Source organism: Macaca nemestrina, chromosome 9, assembly GCF_043159975.1.
Source record: "Macaca nemestrina isolate mMacNem1 chromosome 9, mMacNem.hap1, whole genome shotgun sequence".
NCBI lineage: Eukaryota > Metazoa > Chordata > Mammalia > Primates > Cercopithecidae > Macaca > Macaca nemestrina.
The window spans coordinates 13,085,219-13,105,578 of record NC_092133.1 but is presented as its reverse complement, the minus strand read 5'-3'; the positions used below and the strand labels follow the sequence as shown (position 1 = coordinate 13,105,578).

Below are 20,360 nucleotides of genomic sequence, written 5' to 3'. Positions count from 1 at the left end.
CTTTTCTGCCTCCCCAGCCCACTCCAAATATACAAATCTATTGTTTTATTAAGTGAGGAAAATACAGAGGCACAGGCCATGGCATAGGGAAGGACACATGAAACATTTAACAGAACTTCCCCAGACACAAAACCAGCTGGATCAATACTAAATCTCTATGTGGCTGATGTGCCCTGTGTCCTTGTGACATTCTGGCTTGCAGGTCAACTGGAAGCTGGAGAGTTTCACAGATGATGCTAACTACAAAGCCCGGTATCCTCTCAAACAGGCTCCCCTTTGTGATTGACAGTGTGTTTAACGGTGCTCAGACTTGTGGAGTCCCCCTGCTAGAGAAAATAAATGCAGACAAAGAGCAGAGCGTGTCATTAAACTGACTTCTGCCTCTATTCACCCTCTTGTGTGATTACAATTCCTCGTACATGGAGGGGTACAGCTACTAGTGGCAGGAATGTGGTGTTTGCTCTATCACTGGCCTTAATAATGAGCTCCCCTGACCCCTCAAGTCCCTGCACCTGAAACCAGGCTCTCCCCATGTGACTTTAGGTTTGGAGATAACAGTTTAAACACTTGTTTCTCTAATTATAGGTCATTTGAAGCAGCCCTGGGTCCCTGAGTGGTGTTTCATTATAAGAAAGAACACCCCCCTCTGGATGTAATCTAGGGAAACCGGTCTCAAAGAATGAAACAGTCATTTGTTCCCACCCAGACTAAGGTTGGAAAGTGTCTCGGTCAGATACAGACACAGTTGTCTAACTGGGTTGAAGTTTTCAAGATGGCCATTATTGCCTTCGCCTGCTTTCCCAGATTGGGCAGTGAAGGGTCTGTGATTTGAAATGAACTAAATGTAGTTACCAAACTTCAGGAGATTACTGACCCTGCAAATGCAGGTGTTTTGGTGGTTGGATATTGTGCTGGACTGTTTCATGCACAAAATACTTCTGGCCTCAAGAAGCCTAGGCAGAAGCTATTCCCTTTGGAGAAACCCTTGCTTCAAAGTCTGATGACATTCTGTAACTCACAGAACTCTCTCAAGTTCTCCTTCCTTTTGTTACTGATAAACTCATTAGCCCCAAAGGATGGGATCGTTCCCTGTTCAGTGTGACAGAGACATTACATGAAATCAAAAGTAAGCATCAAGCAGAGTAAGTTTTATTCCATGGCCAAAGAATGGAGAAGTGGGGGCCGGGCGCGGTGGCTCACACCTGGAACCCCAGCACTTTGGGAGGCCGAGGCGGGTAGATCACGAGGTCAGGAGATTGAGACCATCCTGGCTAATACGGTGAAACCCCGTCTCTACTAAAAAAAAATACAAAAAAAGTAGCCAAGTGTTGGGGTCCGTGCCGGGGGTGGTGGAGAATGAAAGAACACACAAAAGACAAAGACACACAGAGAACATGGCGGCCGCGCTCAGAGCCTCCACCTCACTTTATTTATACTCCATAAACCCCACGTCAGCAGAAAGAATGCAATGCAAAACAAACTTTCTTTTCCCAGATGTAACCTTCTACTCAGTTCTTTGTTTCTATGCTCTTCCTTATCTGCCCGCCTTCTTGGCGCCTACGGGAGTTCATTAAAAGTTCAGTTGGAGATACTGTCCTTGAGCCCTATCTATTCTCAGCATACTGTTTTCAAAGGCCCCTGCAGCCAAGCATGGTGGCAGGCACCTGTAGTCCCAGCTACTCGGGAGGCTGAGGCAGGAGAATGGCGTGAACCTGGGAGACGGAGCTTGCAGTGAGCCGAGATTGCGCCACTACACTCCAGCCTGGGCGACCGAGTGAGACTCCGTCAAAAAAAGAAAGAAAGGAAGGAAGGAGGGAAGGAAGGAAGGGGGGGAGGGAGGGAGGGAGGGGAACACAGCTCTCAGATGAACTTCTCAGTTAGTGAGGGGTGAAGGGATTAAAATATAGGGTTTCTCTAACGAAGAGGTCAGGTAGTAGAATCTAGGGGAGGAATAGTCGACTCTTTTTCTGGAAATGGATGGCGAACTCCTGGGAACCAGAGTGCTGCCTTCCTTTTATGGCTTCTTCCAGTTGTTGTCATGGCAACTGTCAACTGTCATGGTGCTAGTGAGAGCGCCATTTAGCATGGAAATTAGATTATAATGAAGCCTGAGGTCTTCTTGAAGTTGTTCTGTCAGCTCTCTTGGTTTTACCAGTTTCAGGTAGTCCAGTTACAAAGGGAACTTTTTACCACAGGGGCCGCATTTCTTAAAGATAAACAGAGTTAGGGAGGGGTGGAAATCCAGCTATGTCATGTAAGCCTTACATGGAGTAACACCTTCCCCTTCCCTCCCCTCTGTCTCTGTCTCCATCTCTCTGTCTGCCTCTGCCTCTTACACACACGCATGCACACATGCACACACACATACACACACACACACACACACGGCTGAGGGACACACACTGTTAACCAGGCCTCCCTTGTGCTGTCAGAAGCAATCTGTAGATTTTCTAAATGAAGTGACTTGAAAAAGATGCCTTGGAACAATATGATTGTTCCCACCAAAAGCCTGCCAGCCTGGGTAGAACAAAAACACTGAGATTCTCCCCCTACTATCCTCAGCCTGAGTGAATTGATCTCACCTCATTTTCCCTCCACAGTTGGCTGCTCTGTGTGGCAGGGCCCACAGTCACATTTACCACTGGCTGCCAACCCCCGTCTCTGTCTGGGAACCTCTGAGTCATGACTGCCCATCTCAATCCACTGGCCTCTGTATTGATGCCCAGGAGAGCGTGAGAAGCCTCAGCCCCTGGCTCACCCCTCCCTCCCGTCAGAGTCCACTGCATAGCCTGCTTTCAGCCTCAAGAGAGGCATTCTCAGTCAGGACTTCTGCTGTCTTCCTGCCTCGTGGTGTTTCCCCGTGACGTAATTCCCAGGGAAGGTGGACGTTGCTTGCTCCCAAGTCTCACTGGCATCCTTCCTTTGTTTTACTTTGTTTTACTCAAGGGAACCTGTCTCTTCTCAGCTTTCTTTGGTGCTCTGTGTGCCAGGCCCTGGCAACCACTGATCTACTTTTTATCTCTGTGGGTTTGCCTATTCTGCACATTGCATATAAATAGAACCACACAATGTGTGGCCCTTTGTGGCTGGTGATGTTGATTCTTTAGTGCCTCTTGTAGATGTTGTTCAGCTCATGTCAGTTCCCCATTTACTGAATAAAAGTCTGCTGAGTTCTGGGAAATAAATAGGAATGAAACATCCCAGAGTCCTAGATAATGACATGTAGTCAGGGAGATAGATTCAGAAACAGGAAACCCCACTGGTGGTAGGTGTGAGGGCACAGATTGCATAGATGGCAGCCCAGAGAGACAGCAAGGCCCCTGGTCCATGCTGAGGGCTCCACAGAGCCACAAAGGGACATGGAAAACATTCTGCTCCAGCCCACACCAGATGACTGGTCAACCTGTGTCCTATAGTCTTACAAAGACACTACCCCTCTCTTAAAAGATGGGTCTACCTTCAGTTTCTCAGATTTGCCGAATCTCCTTTGTCATCAGCACCTTCACACATACCCTTCTCTCTGCCTGGAAAACCACCAGTGCCCTCCTTTCCTCTACTCCTCAACTTCTCCCGGTTAACTCTTGCTCATCCTTCTGGTCTTAGCCTGAGGGTCATGTCCTCAGCAAAACCTCTGCTCCAGAATAGCCCAGGTCTGTGTGCTGGGTGAGCTCACAGACCTTCACACATTTCCTTCATGGTGCTTATCATAGCTGCAAATTGCTGATAAGGCTGTCATTGTTTAGTATCTGTCTTGCCCCTTTGCTGGAAACTCTGGGACAGCAGGGACTTGTCCCATTGGTTCAGCCTGTGCCCTAGGCTTGGCCATCATGCCCGACCCCTGATACATATGCAGTGCATGTGTATGAATGAATGGCATCAGTGCTACGTAAGGAGACAGAAGTATTTTGTATTCCAAAAACACTGAGATCCATTTATTTCCCTTTTGAGACGTCCAGTTGATTTGGGGCAAAGTTAATCCCAAGTGTTTTTCCCCCAATAAGGGCTTTCTTGTCCCCCACTTGCCTGTCTATCAAAAGGATACGAATGCGATTTTATCAAAATAGCAATAGCCCACTTGAGGCAATTGATGACAAGCTCCTTCATAAAGTAAGTTATTGTTTGGATCTTGTTCACCACCTTTGTAATAAACACAGCCCCAAAATGACTTTGCTGAGAAGCAGCTTGGATAGACCTTTCATTGCCCTTGTTACTTCTGATAACTCCCATAGCACCTGTGATATCACTTTTCACTCATTCCATTAAATGGGAAACAGAATTGGCAGGAATTGTCATTTCCATGCATGCTGCTATGTCAGTAAGTCTGGGAAACATTCTTGGGATGATTTGATGTCTTTTGGTCAATGATCCACCTAATGAAATGCTGTGCTACAGAAAATAGAATGTTGAATGGTGTTATTTGTAGGTTTTACTCTTTGGTCTGTTTAGTCAATGGCTCAACTGCAGATGTTGTGGCTCATTTTAGATGCTAATAAAAATGCCTCATGGGACTGTTTCCTGGGGTTAGAGGAAAAACAAAACAATAGTGCAACTCTAAGACCTTGAACTAGAAAAAGGCCTGACACATTTTATAGGCTGGTGGCCATAAGCTAGTGAAGAGATTCTTCATTTAAGCAACTTCACTTAATCATGTTAATTACACCCTCTGGCCCTGCTCCAGAATTCATGGTACATATGGCTTTACAATTTCTTGGGTGACAAATGTGTTTTTAAGTTCCTTAGAAGTTTATTTACAATGCTATGAAAATGTAGCCATGTCAGAGAGGTGAGATCTGTAAGCTGCTGCATTGCTGTGTGAGGAGAAGGATGGGGCAGGATGAGAAAGCCTCCAGCAGCTCTGGAGTGGAATGTGAGAGGAATGGGAAAAGGATAACAAGGATGGATACTATGTTTATGTCCTATTTTGGCATGCTCCATGAAATAATCATTAGAAGTAATATATTATTAAATTATCATCACAACTTACTGAGGCAGATACTGAGATCCACATTTGAGAGATAAGGAAACTCAGAGAGGCAAAGGAACTTGCCCTGGTAGGGTCTGCAATGTCAGCCTTAGGATTTCTCAGCATGGAAGATTCTTGGATTGGGGGTGAGGATAAGTGGTGGTTACCTTACTGCAGCCCCAGGAGCCTCCAAAAGGACAAACAGTTCTTCTCTTGGGAATGGATCTGCTGCCTTCTTTTCTTGTTCATTCTTGGTAATGCCTCTTGTTTTCCCCGCTGTCCTCCAATCCCCCCTACTCTGATGGCTGCTCACCAAGTCTGAGCAGACATGAATATGTATTCGTTGCCTTTTTGCCAGACAGCTACTGCACAGTCACACTGTGTTCATCAGTTGTGGATGTTTGAACTAGTATGGGGAGAAAGCAGTGACAATTATTTGGTCTCTCCCTTTGACCAGTTAGAATGACTTTTGTTTCTGATATTTTATCTCAACCAAAGAGAGGATATGACCTATTTTTTTTCTTTTCTTTTCTTTTTTCTTTCTTTTTTTTTTTAAAAAAAGAGATGGAGTCTTGCTCTGTTACCTGGGCTGGAGCGCAGTGGTGCGATCTTAGCTCACTGCAACCTCTGCCTCCCGGGTTCAAACAATTCTCCTGCCTCAGTCTCCAGAGTAGCTGAGATTAAGGTGCATACCACCATGCCTGGCTATTTTTTTTTTTTTTTTTGTATTTTTAGTAGAGATTGGGTTTCACTGTGTTGCCCAGGCTGGTCTCAAACTCCTGAGCTTAGGCAATTCACCCTCCTTGGTCTCACAAAGTGCTAAGGGATATGACCTATTTTCTTAATGCACCTTGGTAGAGTCTCCAAATAATCTCAATGTATGACCTCAGTAGGCTGACTCAGGATCAAATTCCTGGAACATTTATATAACAAGGCCTCTTAGGCACCTTGGACTTGTGGTTCCATGCTAATATGTTACTGATGAGGTCATCAAGAGGACCAGAATGGGAAAGGGGCACACCCAAAAACACACAGGACAGCAACCCAATCTAACCCTGAGTTACTATGTATCCATTTCCCTCAACAAACATAATTATGCTGTGAGCGAGGTGTTGGCCAAGGTGTTGAAGGAACCAATAGCCAACCCTTATAGAGTTGAGTCCAGCATTAAATATTAAACAATCACACAATTTGTCATTGTTTGCCACTCTAATTGCACAGGGAGTGGGGAGGGGCTACTAACATGTATAACTGGGAGACTTGGTCTAGTCTGGAGGTCAGATGAGGCTATGTTGCACAATGGTATTGAGCTCTGAAGTATGAATAGAAAAATGATATTGAGCTCTGAAATATGAACAGAAATTGATTAGGGGAAGGCATGAGGAGAAGGGATTCCTGGGAATCCAGGATCAGAACAGCACATGTGGAGCCCCAAGAGGAGAAGCAGCACATGTATTTGAGGAACTAAAGGGAAGACCATGGCTTCGGTAGGATGAGTGAAGGGGAAATAGCTGGGATGGTTGGCAGGGCCAGGGATGCAGCCTTAAATGACACAGGGGCTTGGCTGTTCTCTTACAGCAGTGGGAAGGAGTCAGCCAAGCAGGAGAATGGCTGCGCCTATTTACTCTTAAGAGAACATCACCGCTGTGTCCCAAGTCCAGTTCCAGAGCAGTGTCCTGGGCCCTGGGTCTGCATGCACGGAAAGCTTATGCTGTCATCACGGACATGTCTAAAATAAAAAAGCTTTTCTTTTATTTATACTTCTTTTCCTGCTTTGCTATTGCAGATTAATAAAATTACATGCATGAAATTACTAAATTTGTTTTAAAGAAGATAAAGCTGTTCATTATAGAACTTTTCATGTTTTTCTATTAGCTTCATAGAAACTCTGAAAGTAGAAACAGTTCTATGAACGATACTGAAATATGAAAATATTGTCCCTGTCCTCAGAAATTATCCTGTTAGATCTAGATAGAACCAGGATACCAATAACAGGATCACAAAAAATGACTGATAGGTGCAGTGCACGTTTCTAAGCATTGAGCAGCTTGTTTTCCTGAAAGATACATTTCTTTGACAACCACTCAACATGTCACCTACAGGAGACAGAGGCACATTAGTTTGTGACTTAAACTGAAGTCTCTCTACAGTGTGTTGCTTACTGGGAAGCGTTGGGAAACTTACCACCCTGAGCACTGATCCTTCAGGATTACCACTGGCCCCTACCTGAATGCAGGTGGACACACCCTTCAGCCCATGGGCCTGCTGCATCCTGAAGGCTGGGACCTCAGAGTCATGTGGTTATCGAGCCTGGAATGAACCCGCCAGCGTGTGTGCACAGCACCACGGACCAGTGCAGCTACAGGATCAGGACTCCAGGGTTCAAGCCCAATTCTTTTGGGGAAAATGGGGCTGATCCTGCCTGCCTACGGGAAGTCTGTATGGTTCAACAAGAAAATAACTGTGAAAGTGGAGACCCCCCAACGGAGAATGGCAATTCAGCCTGACAGCAACCTTGAAAGAGTTCCCATTTTTTTTTTTTTTTTTTTTTTGGTTAGGGGAGATTTTCCACTAGACTAGAATCTTTTCAGCAAAAATAACCCATAGACAGTTAAAGTGAACACACACACAGATACTAAGCGAGCGTTGTTGGTGTGAGCTGCTTTTATGAGGTCTCTATTGAGAACTACCTGAATGTTCTCTTTGGCAAGGGGCTTCCCTGGGGCAGAGGGCTGGTATTCCCTGCAGATGCACCCTTCTGCCTCACCTGCTCCCCTCTCGCCTCCCAGCTGGTAAGATCTGTAGCTGTTAGAGAATTGAGCCCTTCCTGCCAGAGGTCTGCTGAGTTTGCCAACACAGGCATGTCTTAAAATGTTTTATTCACTTTGTCTGTGACACAGAAGGTTCATTTCATCCCTGGGAAACCACTTACCACGAGGCAGAGACTCTTTCACCTGCTGGATTTTCTGCAGCACACCAGCAATATTACACTGGTGGGAACTTCCTAAAAAAATAAAAATAAAAATAAAAATAAAAACAGCACAGCTCCCGAGATATTTAGATCCTACAGAGATGGCTTGAATTTTTCTTCCAGAATTTAGAATTAATTTCAAAAATCAGGGATACAAATTTGAGTTTATGCAATGCTCAGGTGTGAGTTAAAGAAATACAGGGAAGGGCTTGGTATGGAGGTTCACGCCTGTGATCCCAACGCTTTGGGAGGCCGAGATGTGCAGATCACTTGAGGTCAGGAGTTCGAGACCAGCCTGGCCAACATGGTGAAACCCTGTCTCTACTAAAAACGCATAAATTAGCTGAGAGTGGTGGCATGTGCCTGAAATCCCAGCTACTTGGGAGGCTAAGGCAGGAGAATCACTTGAACTGGGGAGGGGGATGCTGCAGTGAGGCGAGATTGCACCACTGTACTCCAGCCTGGGCGACAGAGCAAAGAACAGGGAAGAAAGAATCAAGTACTCATTTTTTAATGTTTAAGTGCCAGAAATGATGGCAGTTTGCAGAGGCCACCAGCGTGGTTTCTCTTTCCTTTAGTCTTTCAGGGGGTCCTGTAAGCAAATCAGGTCCTAGAACAGGAAGGAGAAGTGCTTTCTGGAAAATATAACTGGCCACATTTGAACAAATAGTAACCCATTTTTCCCGCTCTGCTGTTTCCTGCCTAGATTCCTTTGTGGGCGGAGTCATCGGCCTCATTTTTGCATACATTTGCTACAGACAGCACTATCCTCCTCTGGCCAACACAGCTTGCCATAAATCCTACGTTAGTCTGCGAGTCCCAGCCTCGCTGAAGAAAGAGGAGAGACCCACAGCTGACAGCGCACCCAGCTTGCCTCTGGAGGGGATCACCGAAGGCCCCGTATGACCAGTGTCCTGGGAGGATGGACGCTAAGCCCTGGGCACATCTGCCACCCTGACATCATAACACAATAGAAATGGTTTTCTGTAGTGTTTTTCATCAGTTGTTTCTCAAAGTCATCGTACTTCTGCTTCTGTTTCACTGATGGTGTTCCTGCTACTTTAAATGTCTACTTCCAACATCCTTGAATTTGCAAACGAAGGACACCAGGAACAATCTCTGAGAGACGTGTGGAAGAGGCTGCGAAGGTGGGGTTTGGGGAGCTTGGCCGATTCCTTTATCCAAAGTGTTTGCTGTAACAGCCACCTTCCTATGTTTTCATGGTTGTAAAACACAATAAAACCTCCCACCTGGAAGAGTTGGTGTTGGCCGCCCAGTGCAACAAGTCATGGAGATGCAGCGGGTTTCTCAGCAGAGACCCAAAGCCAGCTTTGTCTGTAGGTCATTCCAGGTTCTGAGCTTGGAAGCAAAGGCTCAGAACCTTTCTGAGCCATCAGCTTCTCATAGCCCATGTCTCTAAAATAGATTTGAAACTTGGAGTGACAGCTTGAGCATTTCCAGGGCTTTTGAATCATTGAATCTGGAAGCAAATAAAATTAATAACTTCATGCACAGACCTCCACCAAACACAATGAGCGTGAAGATGCATGAGTGCCTGTGTGGGGGATGAGGTCACTGCAGTTGCCTGAGGGTTCATGGGCACAATATCCTTCCCATCTTCCAGTCTGTTTATGGAGCCACTTCTGTAGCTTTGCCTCATACAGTGAATTTTGGGGGCATGGGGGCTTTACTTAGCTCTTCTGCAAGAAGTGGTGTGACTGATCTCACAGATCAGAAACCGCATGCCTGGGGCTCATCTCAAGGGAGTGGCTGAGTGGCCATTGGAGGTAAGAAGCAGCTTCAGGCTGAGAGTTTTTCCCCTTTAAGGTCTGAGTTTTGCAGAGCTGTGCTCTAAGGATTCTCCAAGTGGTGGTGTGTTCCTGTTCCTGTCTAGCAGGCAATGTTTCCGCATGATAGGACTCTGGTAGAGGGTACAAGAACAGAATCAGGAATGTGCCATGTCTCTCGCTTAGCTCTTTGCATTATTGAATACAGCCAGTCAGCCAGTCAATATGAACCTTTTTCAGTCTGAGTATACAGCACGCTGCTCCTTGGCCAGCTTGTTTTTTCAAGGCAGTGAACATCTCCTTCATCCAGTTCCGATCGGATGTACCATGTGGTTCTTCAGATTCCTGGGCCTGGGTGCTACGAGGTGATGCATCTTTGCTATCCGGAGTGTTACTTTTTTTTTTTTTTTTTTTTGAGATGGAGTCTTGCTCTGTCGCCCAGACTGGAGTGCAGTGGCATGATCTCGGCTCACTGCAACCTCTGCCTCTGGGTTCAAGCTATTCTCGTGCCTCAGCCTCCCAAATAGCTAAGACTATAGGCACCCACCTCCACGCCTGGCTAATTTTTGTATTTTTAGTAGACACGGGGTTTCACCATGTTGGCCAGGCTGGTCTCGAACTCCTGGCCTCAAGTGATCTCGCCTCGGCATCTCAAAGTGCTGGGATTATAAGCATGAGCCACTGCACCTGGCCAAGAGTGTCACTTTTGGGCAGTTAGCATAACGGACTGCATTTTGAGAGACTTGAGTGGCTGCCTAAATGGTCAGCTAATCAGCACTGGGCTGCATGTGCAAGTTAGAAACATCAGAATATCTTTGATCAGCCATTTCCGTTAAGCTCCATGGGCTTAACCTTGGAGTGCATGTACCACAGACTATGCTCCATGAACCCCAGTGCAACTCTCTCCAGCGCTGGTCCTTCCAAACTGGCTTTGGCACAGAGTCATGTGATTATCCCATGGATGGAGTGGGAGAAGAGGAGGCTTGAATTGACTTCCATCCAAAGTCAAGCCATTGATTTTTTAAAAGTTATAGTAGTTACATTGGCAAGCAACTTTGAAGATGAATGTGAGATATTTTAAGAGATAAATCATAGCAATTGAAAAGACATAATTTTAAATTCTGAGCTAAAATTCATTTAAAATTAGAAAATTAAACAATAATTTAACTAAAAACTCTATAATTTTCAAAAAATAAAGCCCCAAATAGAAATGTAGGAAAAGAATCCTTTGCTACTGTTAAGGCAAAAAAAAAAAAAAAAAAGAAAACCCATCCTGATGTGGCCCACTTTCTTATTTGATTCTGGTTTTATCTGAGTTCTGTGACAGAAAGCGGGAGGAAAGGAAAAGGGTTGTACTTCAGTTGATAAAGGCTTAAAATTCTGAACCGTAAAGTGTAAATTTAATATAAATAATTAAAGATAAATGGCCAGGAAGTACTCTGCAAAGTAACAACAGAGTATTATTAATGCCGATAATTACACAGAAAATCCTAAGACTGGCCATGTAAAAGCTTTGATTAAAATATCATTAAAACTACAAATGATGTAATAACATGAAGCTGATGGTAGGATCCTCAGGAGTCATAATGAACAGTGTAAGCCAGTTCACAAAAGGCAGGCATTTTTACAGATCCTTATGTTTTAATTTCATGCTCTATTCATGTGAAGTAAATATAACATCACAGTGCACCAATTAAATGGCCATAATGAGAACATTTATTCCTCAACCCCGATTGTTTTTGGATGTGGGGTTCCTAATTCAGTCTCTTTGGCAAAGTAGGTTACACACAGTGTGAAGAGTCCGAGCCCACCCTGGGAGCTGTGGGCTGCCTGAATTTCCTCCTTCATTGAGTAAACTTACTCAGAGTCCATATTAGAGATCGGCAGCCACAAGCTCAGATACCTTGAGGTACTAGGAAGAGAATACAGTGAATGAGGCAAGTGGGGACATTAAGGAATAGTGGAGACTGTGGAGAACTAAAAGCACACACCCTAGGGAAGTGGTGCTGACCCTCTTTAGCTGCAGGTCGTTATTTGTCAGAGAGAAAGGCAGGCCCAGTGTTGTCAGATCTGTTTTTTTGTTTGTTTGTTTTGTTTTTTTGACGGAGTCTTGCTCTGTCGCCCAGGCTGGAGTGCAGTGGCACGATCCTGGCTCACTGCAAGCTCCGCCTCCTGGGTTCACGCCATTCTCCTGCCTCAGCCTCCTGAGTAGCTGGGACTACAGGTGCCCGCCAACACGCCCAGCTGATTTTTTGTATTTTTTAGTAGAGACAGGGTTTCACCATATTAGCCAGGATGGTCTTGATCTCCTGACCTCGTGATCCGCCCGCCTTGGCCTCCCAATGTGCTGGGATTACAGGTGTGAGCCACCGTGCTGGCCCAAACACATATTCCGCCAAGAGAAGTCAAGAATCTTCATTTTATATGAGATTGTTTGATTTTACCTTGGGCAACTGTTTCCACTGAGATACATTAGAATGCAACCAATATACCCCAGTGAAAGAAGCTTAATCAGTAGGGGTTTATTAAGATTAAAAATAATAAGAAATTGAGAGATTGGTGGTCTCAAAGGCCCCAGCCTCTTGCTCCACCATCTTCAGTATGCCAGTGATTCTCCCCTCATGGTCACAAGGCGGCTGCAGCATCCCCAAGAATCACATCCTCATCCCATCATGCTCAAAGGCAGAAAGAAAGGAGCCCATTCATGTGACAAGATAACTCTACTTGTGGGTCCCTTTATCAGGGAAGAAGTAGTTTCCCAGCACCCCTGAGAAAGATTTCCTTTACTTGCATTAGCTAGAATGATGTTAGATGGCCACCCCAAGAAGTCAGGGGGACTAGGAAGAGTGAATATCCAGCATTTTCAATCTCTTTGCAGGAGGCAGATTCTACCTGCTTGGGAAAAGGGTTAAAGAATGGCTGTTGGGTTGACAATAAACAGCGTCTGTGAGAGCACCAAACTTGTTTAATTAAAACACAAAAATGGCACTTCAGTCACATAAAAATGTAGAGTAGGCTGTTTGCAGTCTCCTTTAGGGCTCACATGGCTTCTTAGTGGATTAAAATTTGAGCAGAAGAGCTGGCTTTTTTGTCAATCTATTTAGCTCTATTGAATTGCCCTTCTCCTAAAGAGCTTTTCTAGGTAAAACCGCGGTGCTAGTTGTCTGGGCATACTCCACCTCCCTGAAGGTTCTGGCACATTCCCCTCAGCTTTACCATTTTGAAGATACTGTTCTTTTCCTTAAACTCACTGTTTTCTCACCTCCCGTTACTTATCACTTAACATATGTCCCTTCTTTCCAGTTCAGAACGAATGGGTCACATCCACAGTTATCTGCTTCCTCTTCACATCTGGAGTTGACCCCACTTGGGAAGGCTCTTCCTTCCTTAGAAAAACTCCTCACACACAGGACTAGGGTTCCAGAAATGATGACTGGCAAACTTCCCCTCTCCCTCCCCACTCAAACCTACTGGTCAAAAGGGAGACCCCCAGCCTAGGTGACCCAATCTCAGTCTCACTCCTAGGAGCTGGAACAGAGCTGAGCCACCTTAATGGCAGCCTCTTAGAAAGGAAAAACATAAGCCCCTACTTCCAGATAGCCCAGAGTGCCCCATTTCCTGCCTGCCTGAAATGGTTGCTCAGCTCTTCCTTCGGTACTGTGAGCCACCCAGAGCCTGCCAATGCATGCATTTTTCCCCCAACTAGAGCTGCTTTCTGTTTCTCACAACTGAAACATCTTCTAAACAAGAGCTTTAATTTCCTCAGTCCCAGCTCTCCAGATGTGGAAGAGTTATTTCCAAGAGGTGTACAGAGCATCGCAATGATGACACCGGGCTTCAAAGTTCCACTCCCACCTGTCAAAACCGAACTTTCCAAAGGTTAGTTCATCCATCATGCAAACCCCAGGTGGAAATTTCAGAGAATGCCTGGCAGGTAGTTCATCTAAACTGGCATGTTTCCCAAATCTTTAGCATTGAGTGATTCCAAACTCTGGCACACACACAAAACATCCAGCTACAGTAGCATTTCGAGGGAAGCCTGACACAGTGCTTGGATCTTGCTCTCTGTGCCCAGTTCAAAACAAATAAAAGCAAAACAACAACAGTAGCAGCAACAAAGCAAAACCATTTTCCTAAGTTTTACAAAGTAAAATGCCAATTTCAGTGTAAAGTTTACCATGAATGTTAAAGATGTGTGCTTCTTTGGGGAGTAATTTTTCCCTTGCATATGTGTGTGTGTTTATGCTTTTAGAACTTTGATAGGCATGTCCTAGCTCTTCTCAGCACACCATGTGTTTGGGGACATGGGTACCTGCTTTGGTCAAGAAGAGCGTTAATATATTAGAAGATGGCTTTGATAGCCCCTGGCTATAACCATCTTAGACCAAAGGAGTTCAGTCTCAATTAGGATAAATACTTTAATGTAATTTGCACCATTGCTGCTGTCTGGGAGTAGAGGAAATGAAGAACTAGAAATCTAGAAGCAGTTTTTGTGTGTGTGAAGGCAAAGGAAAAGAACAAGTGGCCTCTTCTTTTCTCAAAGGGAATTTGATAGAACTGGTCCAGCTTTGTGAAAATATAGTACAATACAGGTGTGATTAATAGATTCTAAATCCTCCTCTTACAGATCCAAATGTAAAATAGCATATTAAAGGCTCTGAAAAGTCCTGCCATGAAGAAACTGTTTGACTGCGAAACATGCCCCCCCCCCCAGCTTTTTTTTTTTTTTTTGAGACAGAATCTCACTCTGTCACCCAGGCTGGAGTGCAGTGGGGGCGATCTCAGCTCACTGCAAGCTCCGCTTCCTGGGTTCACACCATTCTCCGGCCTCAGCCTCCCGAGTAGCTGGGACTACAGGCGCCCGCCACCACGCCTGGCTAACTTTTTGTATTTTTAGTAGAGATGGAGTTTCACTGTGTTAGCCAGGATGGTCTTGATCTCCTGACCTTGTGATCCGCCCACCTCGGCCTCCCTAAGTACTGGGATTATGGGTATGAGCCACTGCGCCCAGCGCCACTTTTCATTCCTCGATCACATCTTTTCATCCCAGTGCTTGCAGTGATGCTGCCGTGACTGCTTGCCAGTGGATTTTGTAAATGATCAGGAATAATAATGCTCCCAGTAACAGACAATGAGAGTAATATCTTAACACAACATATGCTGTGTGATGGGTGGTGTCTTTTCTTGCTATGTGGTGTCTCTTCGTTTTCTGCCCTGGAAAGATCCCCAGACTGACATAGAACACAGTCACAGATGCCCTGGGGACATCATACACTGTCCTGTGATGTGATGCTAAACACCTGCTTTCATCCACATACAGGGTGCTCTTCAAGGATGGCACAGAGGAAAGAACCACTTAGAACAGGGCCAGGCAGTCCTGCTAACATCTCTGCCACTTAACCTTGAGCAAACTGCTTCACACCCATGAGCCTCAGTGTCTGCATCTGCAAAACAGGAGTAACACCAACCTTATAGGACCTTCTACAATGGTTTAGTGATTAGGAATGTATTAGGTTGGTGCAAAAGTAATTGTGGTTTTGCCATTAAAAGTGATGATCAAAACAGCAATTACCTTTGCGACAACATAATAAGATATCAGACCATGATAGTTGTGATTATTGCAGAACTCCTGGGGTATCTGAGACATGAATAAAGGAAGCACCTGGCACTAAAACTCTCTTGCCTTAGTCTGTTCAGGCTGCTACAACAGAATATCATAGACTGGTGGCTTATAAACAACAAAACCTATTTCTTACAGTTCTGGAGGCTGGGAAGTCCAAAATCAAGCACCTACAGATTTAGTGTCTGGTAAGGGTGTGCTTCAGGGTTCATAGACCCCTGTCTTTTTATTATGTCCTCACATGGTGGCAGGGGCAAGGGAACTCTTTGGGGTCCCTCTTATGAGAACACTAATCCCATTAATTAGAGTCCTAACCTTATGACCTAATTACCTCCCAAAGGCCCCCACCTCTTAATACCATAACATTGGAAGTTAGGATTTTGACATCTGAATTTGCAGGGGGATGTAAACACACAGTCTATAGCATCTCTGAAGAGTAAACAGCAATTCTGATACAAGTAGGAGAATTTCACTGGCAACACTGTTATGGTAATCAGGTATTAAAACTAATTGAATTATAATTGAATTATAATCTCTCTAATTGCTGCTGCCACCAGTAGGTAATGATACAGTTTATCCTCTTAGGGAGCCAGATTCCCCCATAAGAAGGCTGAATTAATAATACAGCAAAATTCACTATGTTGAGTTTTAGAAAAATTAATATGTCTGAGGGGTATCCAACCTAAGTCAGATGTTGCTCCAGGCACCAGCTATTTGGAAGAAAAAGGCCCATCTGAGGCAAAGCCAGGGCAGGACAAGCAGCTTTAGGGGTGCTAAGGAGTGAGAAGCCTCCATACACCAGGGCTCACTCCTTAGGAGGCCTCCTGAAAGAAGGGGAGCAGGAGAGGAGCAGGGAGAACCTCCAGTTATCCAAGGAAGAGGGTGAGCTAAGCTGATGGATACTTGAATTATTGGAGAAAAGTGTGAAATTAGAAATACCCATGAAAAGACCCAAAGACTTGTGAGCCTCTTAGGGATTGCAGAATGTTTTCATTCACATGGAAACCAATTGGACAAAAAGTGTTCATACCTGTATTCCAGGAGCCAGCGAAGATAGTGTATATGCAGAGAAAGCTTCAGTGAAAGGGGAGTTTTAGGAAATGACGGACCCAGCCTTCCTTAAAAAGAGGAGTCAGATACCTCCTTGCATGCATGTGCATACACGTGTGTACACACATAGAGACACACACACACTAGAAATTGTCTAAAGGTGGATAGCTTATGTAGCTCTCCCTGGATCATATAAATCGTGTTTCACTTGGACTTGCCATTGCCTGAAGCAGACTTTGTAGAACATTCCAAGTTCTATAGAACTCCCAGTCAGCTCTATATCTACACCCTGGAGCTCTAGAAAGATCCCTTCCCACACAGTGGCTCACACTTGTAATCCTAGCATTTTAGGAGGTGGAGGCAGGAGGATCACTTGAGGCCAGGAGTTCAAGACCAGCCTGGACAACAGAGTGAGACACCATCTCTATGAAAATGTTAAAAAAAATAGCTGAGCATGGTAGTGCACACCTGTAATCCCAGTTACCTGTGAGGATCACTTGAGGCCAGGAGCTTGAGGCTGCAGTGAGCTGTGATCATGTCACTACACCTGAGCCTAGGTGACAGAGAGGGACCCTGTCTCTGAAAACAAACAAAAACAAACAAACAGAAAAGAATGATCCTTGAAGTCACACTCACTGCTGATAGCTTGAGGGTGAACCCCCAAGGCAAAGCAGGGACTGCCTTTTGGGGTTGACCTGATGAATATCATCAAAATAGAGTAACTTCCCACCCTCATAACAGACAAGAGCAAACTCAGCCATGCTTGGGTTCAAATCCAGCTCAGATATTTCCTTGAGCAGATTACAAATCTTTCAAAGATTCAGTGTCCTCATGTGTAAGATGGGTTTTTTTGTGAGGATTAAATGAAGAAGGTATGTACAGAAAGTGCTTAGTACAGGGCTTGGTACACAGTAAGTGCTCAATAAATGTTAGTTCTTGTGATTAGTCAGTGTGATCTGTCACTGTGTTGTGAGGCATGGGCTGTTCTACATGAATGCAGTTCCCAGAAGAGTGGTGTCTTGAGCCTCTCTCACATGCTGACCATTTTGTTTAAAATCTTTGATAGATGAATTCTACACTCCCTGGCCTTCCTTGTCCAGAGGCTTCTTCTTAAGAACTCAGTGCCAGGATTTTGAGTAGCACTGGATATTCTGGGGTCATCCATCCAATTTCCACCACTTTACAGATGAAATGGGAATCAGAGAAGGCAAGCCACCTCCCCAAGGTCACACAGCTTGTGAGAGCAAGTCAACAGCATCCAGGCCTGTGTAATAGCAGAGCCATTGCTTCTTTGGCTCTGCTGAAGCTTGTATTGTGGTATATCTGTGGTGTCGGTTGGCTGTCTCCTGTGCAATGTCAGGAGGACGGGCTGGAGCACCTGGGGACCAGAACCCCTCAGATTCCAGGAGGAGCAGGGAAAGCACAGATGGCCTGGAGAGTCCCAAGGGTGAGGCCAGCAAGTTCTTTCTTCCCCCAGGTGCTCAGAGCATCCTCTGAGTTGCCAGACGGACTCCCAGAGGGGTCAACCGTGGGCCCTAAACCAGAGAATGGCTGGGAAGCAGGCTCTCAGGGGAACTGGGGTCTCACCAGCTCAAGAGCAGGCCAGGACTCCTTGGCACAGAAGCTGGGAATCTTGGGTGTTCAGATCAGCCTGAAAATCTGCACTTGGGAAAAGCCATCTGGCTGGGGCCACCTGCGTGCCGCTGTGACTGGGGCATCCTGCTGCTCTCCTCCCTCACAAGGTGGTGCCATCTGCCTTGTCACTGCTCCTCAGGACAAGCCTGACTGCTCTCCCTCTGGCCATTGAGAATCCAGCTGCTCCATCGTGGTGGAAAATCTTTGATGCTCAGAGTGACACCTTCCACCGCTGGAGTTCTGGAGAGCCTGGTGCCACGTTACAAGCAGCCATGTAACAAGGGCGGGGAGGGGTAGGAGTGGGAGACACAGGTGTGGTTTGGGACAGAATAGGGCCTGAGGCTCACATATTATAAAACCCCCTTTGCTCTGCCTGTCTCCTTGAATTGTGGCCGGTTTCACATGGGAAGCAACGTGGAGGGACAGAGACAGCAGGTGAGGCCACAGGGCTTTGCATTCCCATCCCCAACAGTCACCAGCGTGTGGCCTTGTGGGTGTCGCTCCCCTCTGTGGAGTCAACTTTGTGCAGTGACCTGCAGAGGCTGGACTGCCGCCACCTCATGCTCTGCCTGGCACGATGGTCGCATGAGACTGAGTGATTTGCGGGTCTATGGGGAAGTGTCCCGCCTCAGAGATGTGGAGGAGAAGCCAGGCAGAGCGCTGCTCATTCCATTTCTTTCTTTTTTTAATCTAAAGGAGGGAAAGGGCTTTATTAACTCAAACAAAGGGATGCCGTACAACTTCCCAACGATACTATGCGGTGATGGCATTAGGTTCCACCTGTTCTTCCATGCTGGGGACAGGGTGTGAGGACTGGCTGCTCTGGGAGACCCTCTGAGCTGAGAGAGAGAAATAGCGATGCTAATAGCTGCCTCTTACTGAGCGCTCACCCTGTGTCCGGGGCTGCACTGAGTGCCTGTGGTGGGTTCTCAGGCACACTCAGAACAGCACTGTGAGGAAGGCACTTTTGCTTCCCCTGGTGTACAGATGAGGACGAAGAGGCACAGAGACGTTTAGAACCTTGACCTATATCACACAGCCAGTGAGCAGATAACCGGGATTTGAATCCTGCAATCTCTCTGCAGAGCCTGCACATTTAACACCACGCACAGTTGTGGCCTGCAGTGAATTTGGTTGTTCTTTCTGCCTGGGGTGGTCAGTTTCCTTTCCGGATGGAATTCTGCAGCCCAAAGCTGCGTGCTCCCTGCGCAGGCCCTTGTCAGAGCAGAGAAAGATGGCTAAAGTTGTTGTCCTTCTACATTTTTATCTTTAAAACATTGCTGAAATCAATCTCTCTTCTACCGTCTCCAATTTCCTTTGTCCTTACGGGTGGTCTACAACTTTACTATCATTTTAGTGGATGCAAGAGGAGTGGAGATAAACACGTGTTCAGCCTGCTGTGAATCTCTGCAGTGGCTATTTTGTTTCTTAAACAGATGTAATGAGGCATCTATTCCCTGGGTGCCATGTGCCCCTTGAGTGGGGGACATCTGTTTTGAGTTGTCTGTGTCTCCAGCATTAGAATGGAACCTGGCACACAATAGAAGCTCAATTAGTATTTGTTGAATAAATGAATATTAAGAAACAGAAAAGAGCCTTGTTCCTTCCTTGTGTCTCCTTCTTCATGTTTTGTAGTCCACTGGAATCTCATTACTAGATTATTGTTCCAGAAACGTGTTCTAAGGACAGGCATGTGTAGGCAGAATGGAACTGGGAATATAAATAGGAAGTTTGAACCTGGAAAGTCACAAGGGAGATGGAGATTTGGGGAGAAGTGGGAGCTGGGAGAGCAGAAGCTCAAGCTGAAGATCTAAGCTGGGGGTCAGGAGAGCCAGCTGAGAGCTTTCTAGGCTGCGGAGGTCACCACTCTGTAGGGCGGTCGGAGCAGATGGGAGCACAGGTGCTGGGCCCAGTGGACATCAAGGTGCACAGGTGGCCAGTGGATATGGGGTCCATGGGGGCAGAGGGAAGTCCTAGGATGCTGCAGAAGCCTGAGGCCAGCCCGAGGCCAGCTCTGGGAAGAGGGGGAGGCAGCTGCCATAGGTGAAGGCTCAGGAGGGCACTCAGAGATGGTAACTGAAGGCCTGCTTGCTTCTGCTTCCTCTGCCCAGAACCCCTGAATTTCAGGAAACAGAGAGGATGGAAGGACTTAGGGACTCTGGATGATGAGAGGTGCCGCAGTCCGGGACTTGCTGCATGTTTCCTCTGTGTGCCTGCTGGTGGCCAGCTCCCTCCTCTCCCTGCTCTGTGCTGGTGCCCACAGAGGTGGCACTCCCTCCCAAACCCAGCACAACTGCCATCTCAGCAGTCCCCCAAGAAAGAGGCTGAGATCCT

At 46.1% G+C, this 20,360-nt stretch overlaps 1 protein-coding gene across 12 annotated transcripts in view; it reads left to right on the top strand.

Annotated features, from left to right (window-relative positions):
• Window positions 1-19,620, top strand: part of LOC105467886 (phospholipid phosphatase 4) — a 167,379-nt gene extending 147,759 nt beyond the window's left edge. For 9 of the 12 annotated variants that reach the window (XM_011717726.3, XM_071069029.1, XM_011717717.2 and 6 more), the window contains 2 exons: window positions 8,641-9,721; window positions 13,488-19,620. In XM_011717726.3, coding sequence (XP_011716028.2) covers window positions 8,641-8,840 — 200 coding nt within the window. In that variant the 3' untranslated portion in view covers window positions 8,841-9,721; window positions 13,488-19,620. Of the gene's footprint in view, window positions 1-8,640; window positions 9,722-13,487 lie in introns of those variants that run through there. The other 3 variants (XM_071069026.1, XM_071069027.1, XM_071069030.1) reach the window with 3 other exon arrangements.
• Window positions 19,621-20,360: the final 740 nt, after the last annotated feature.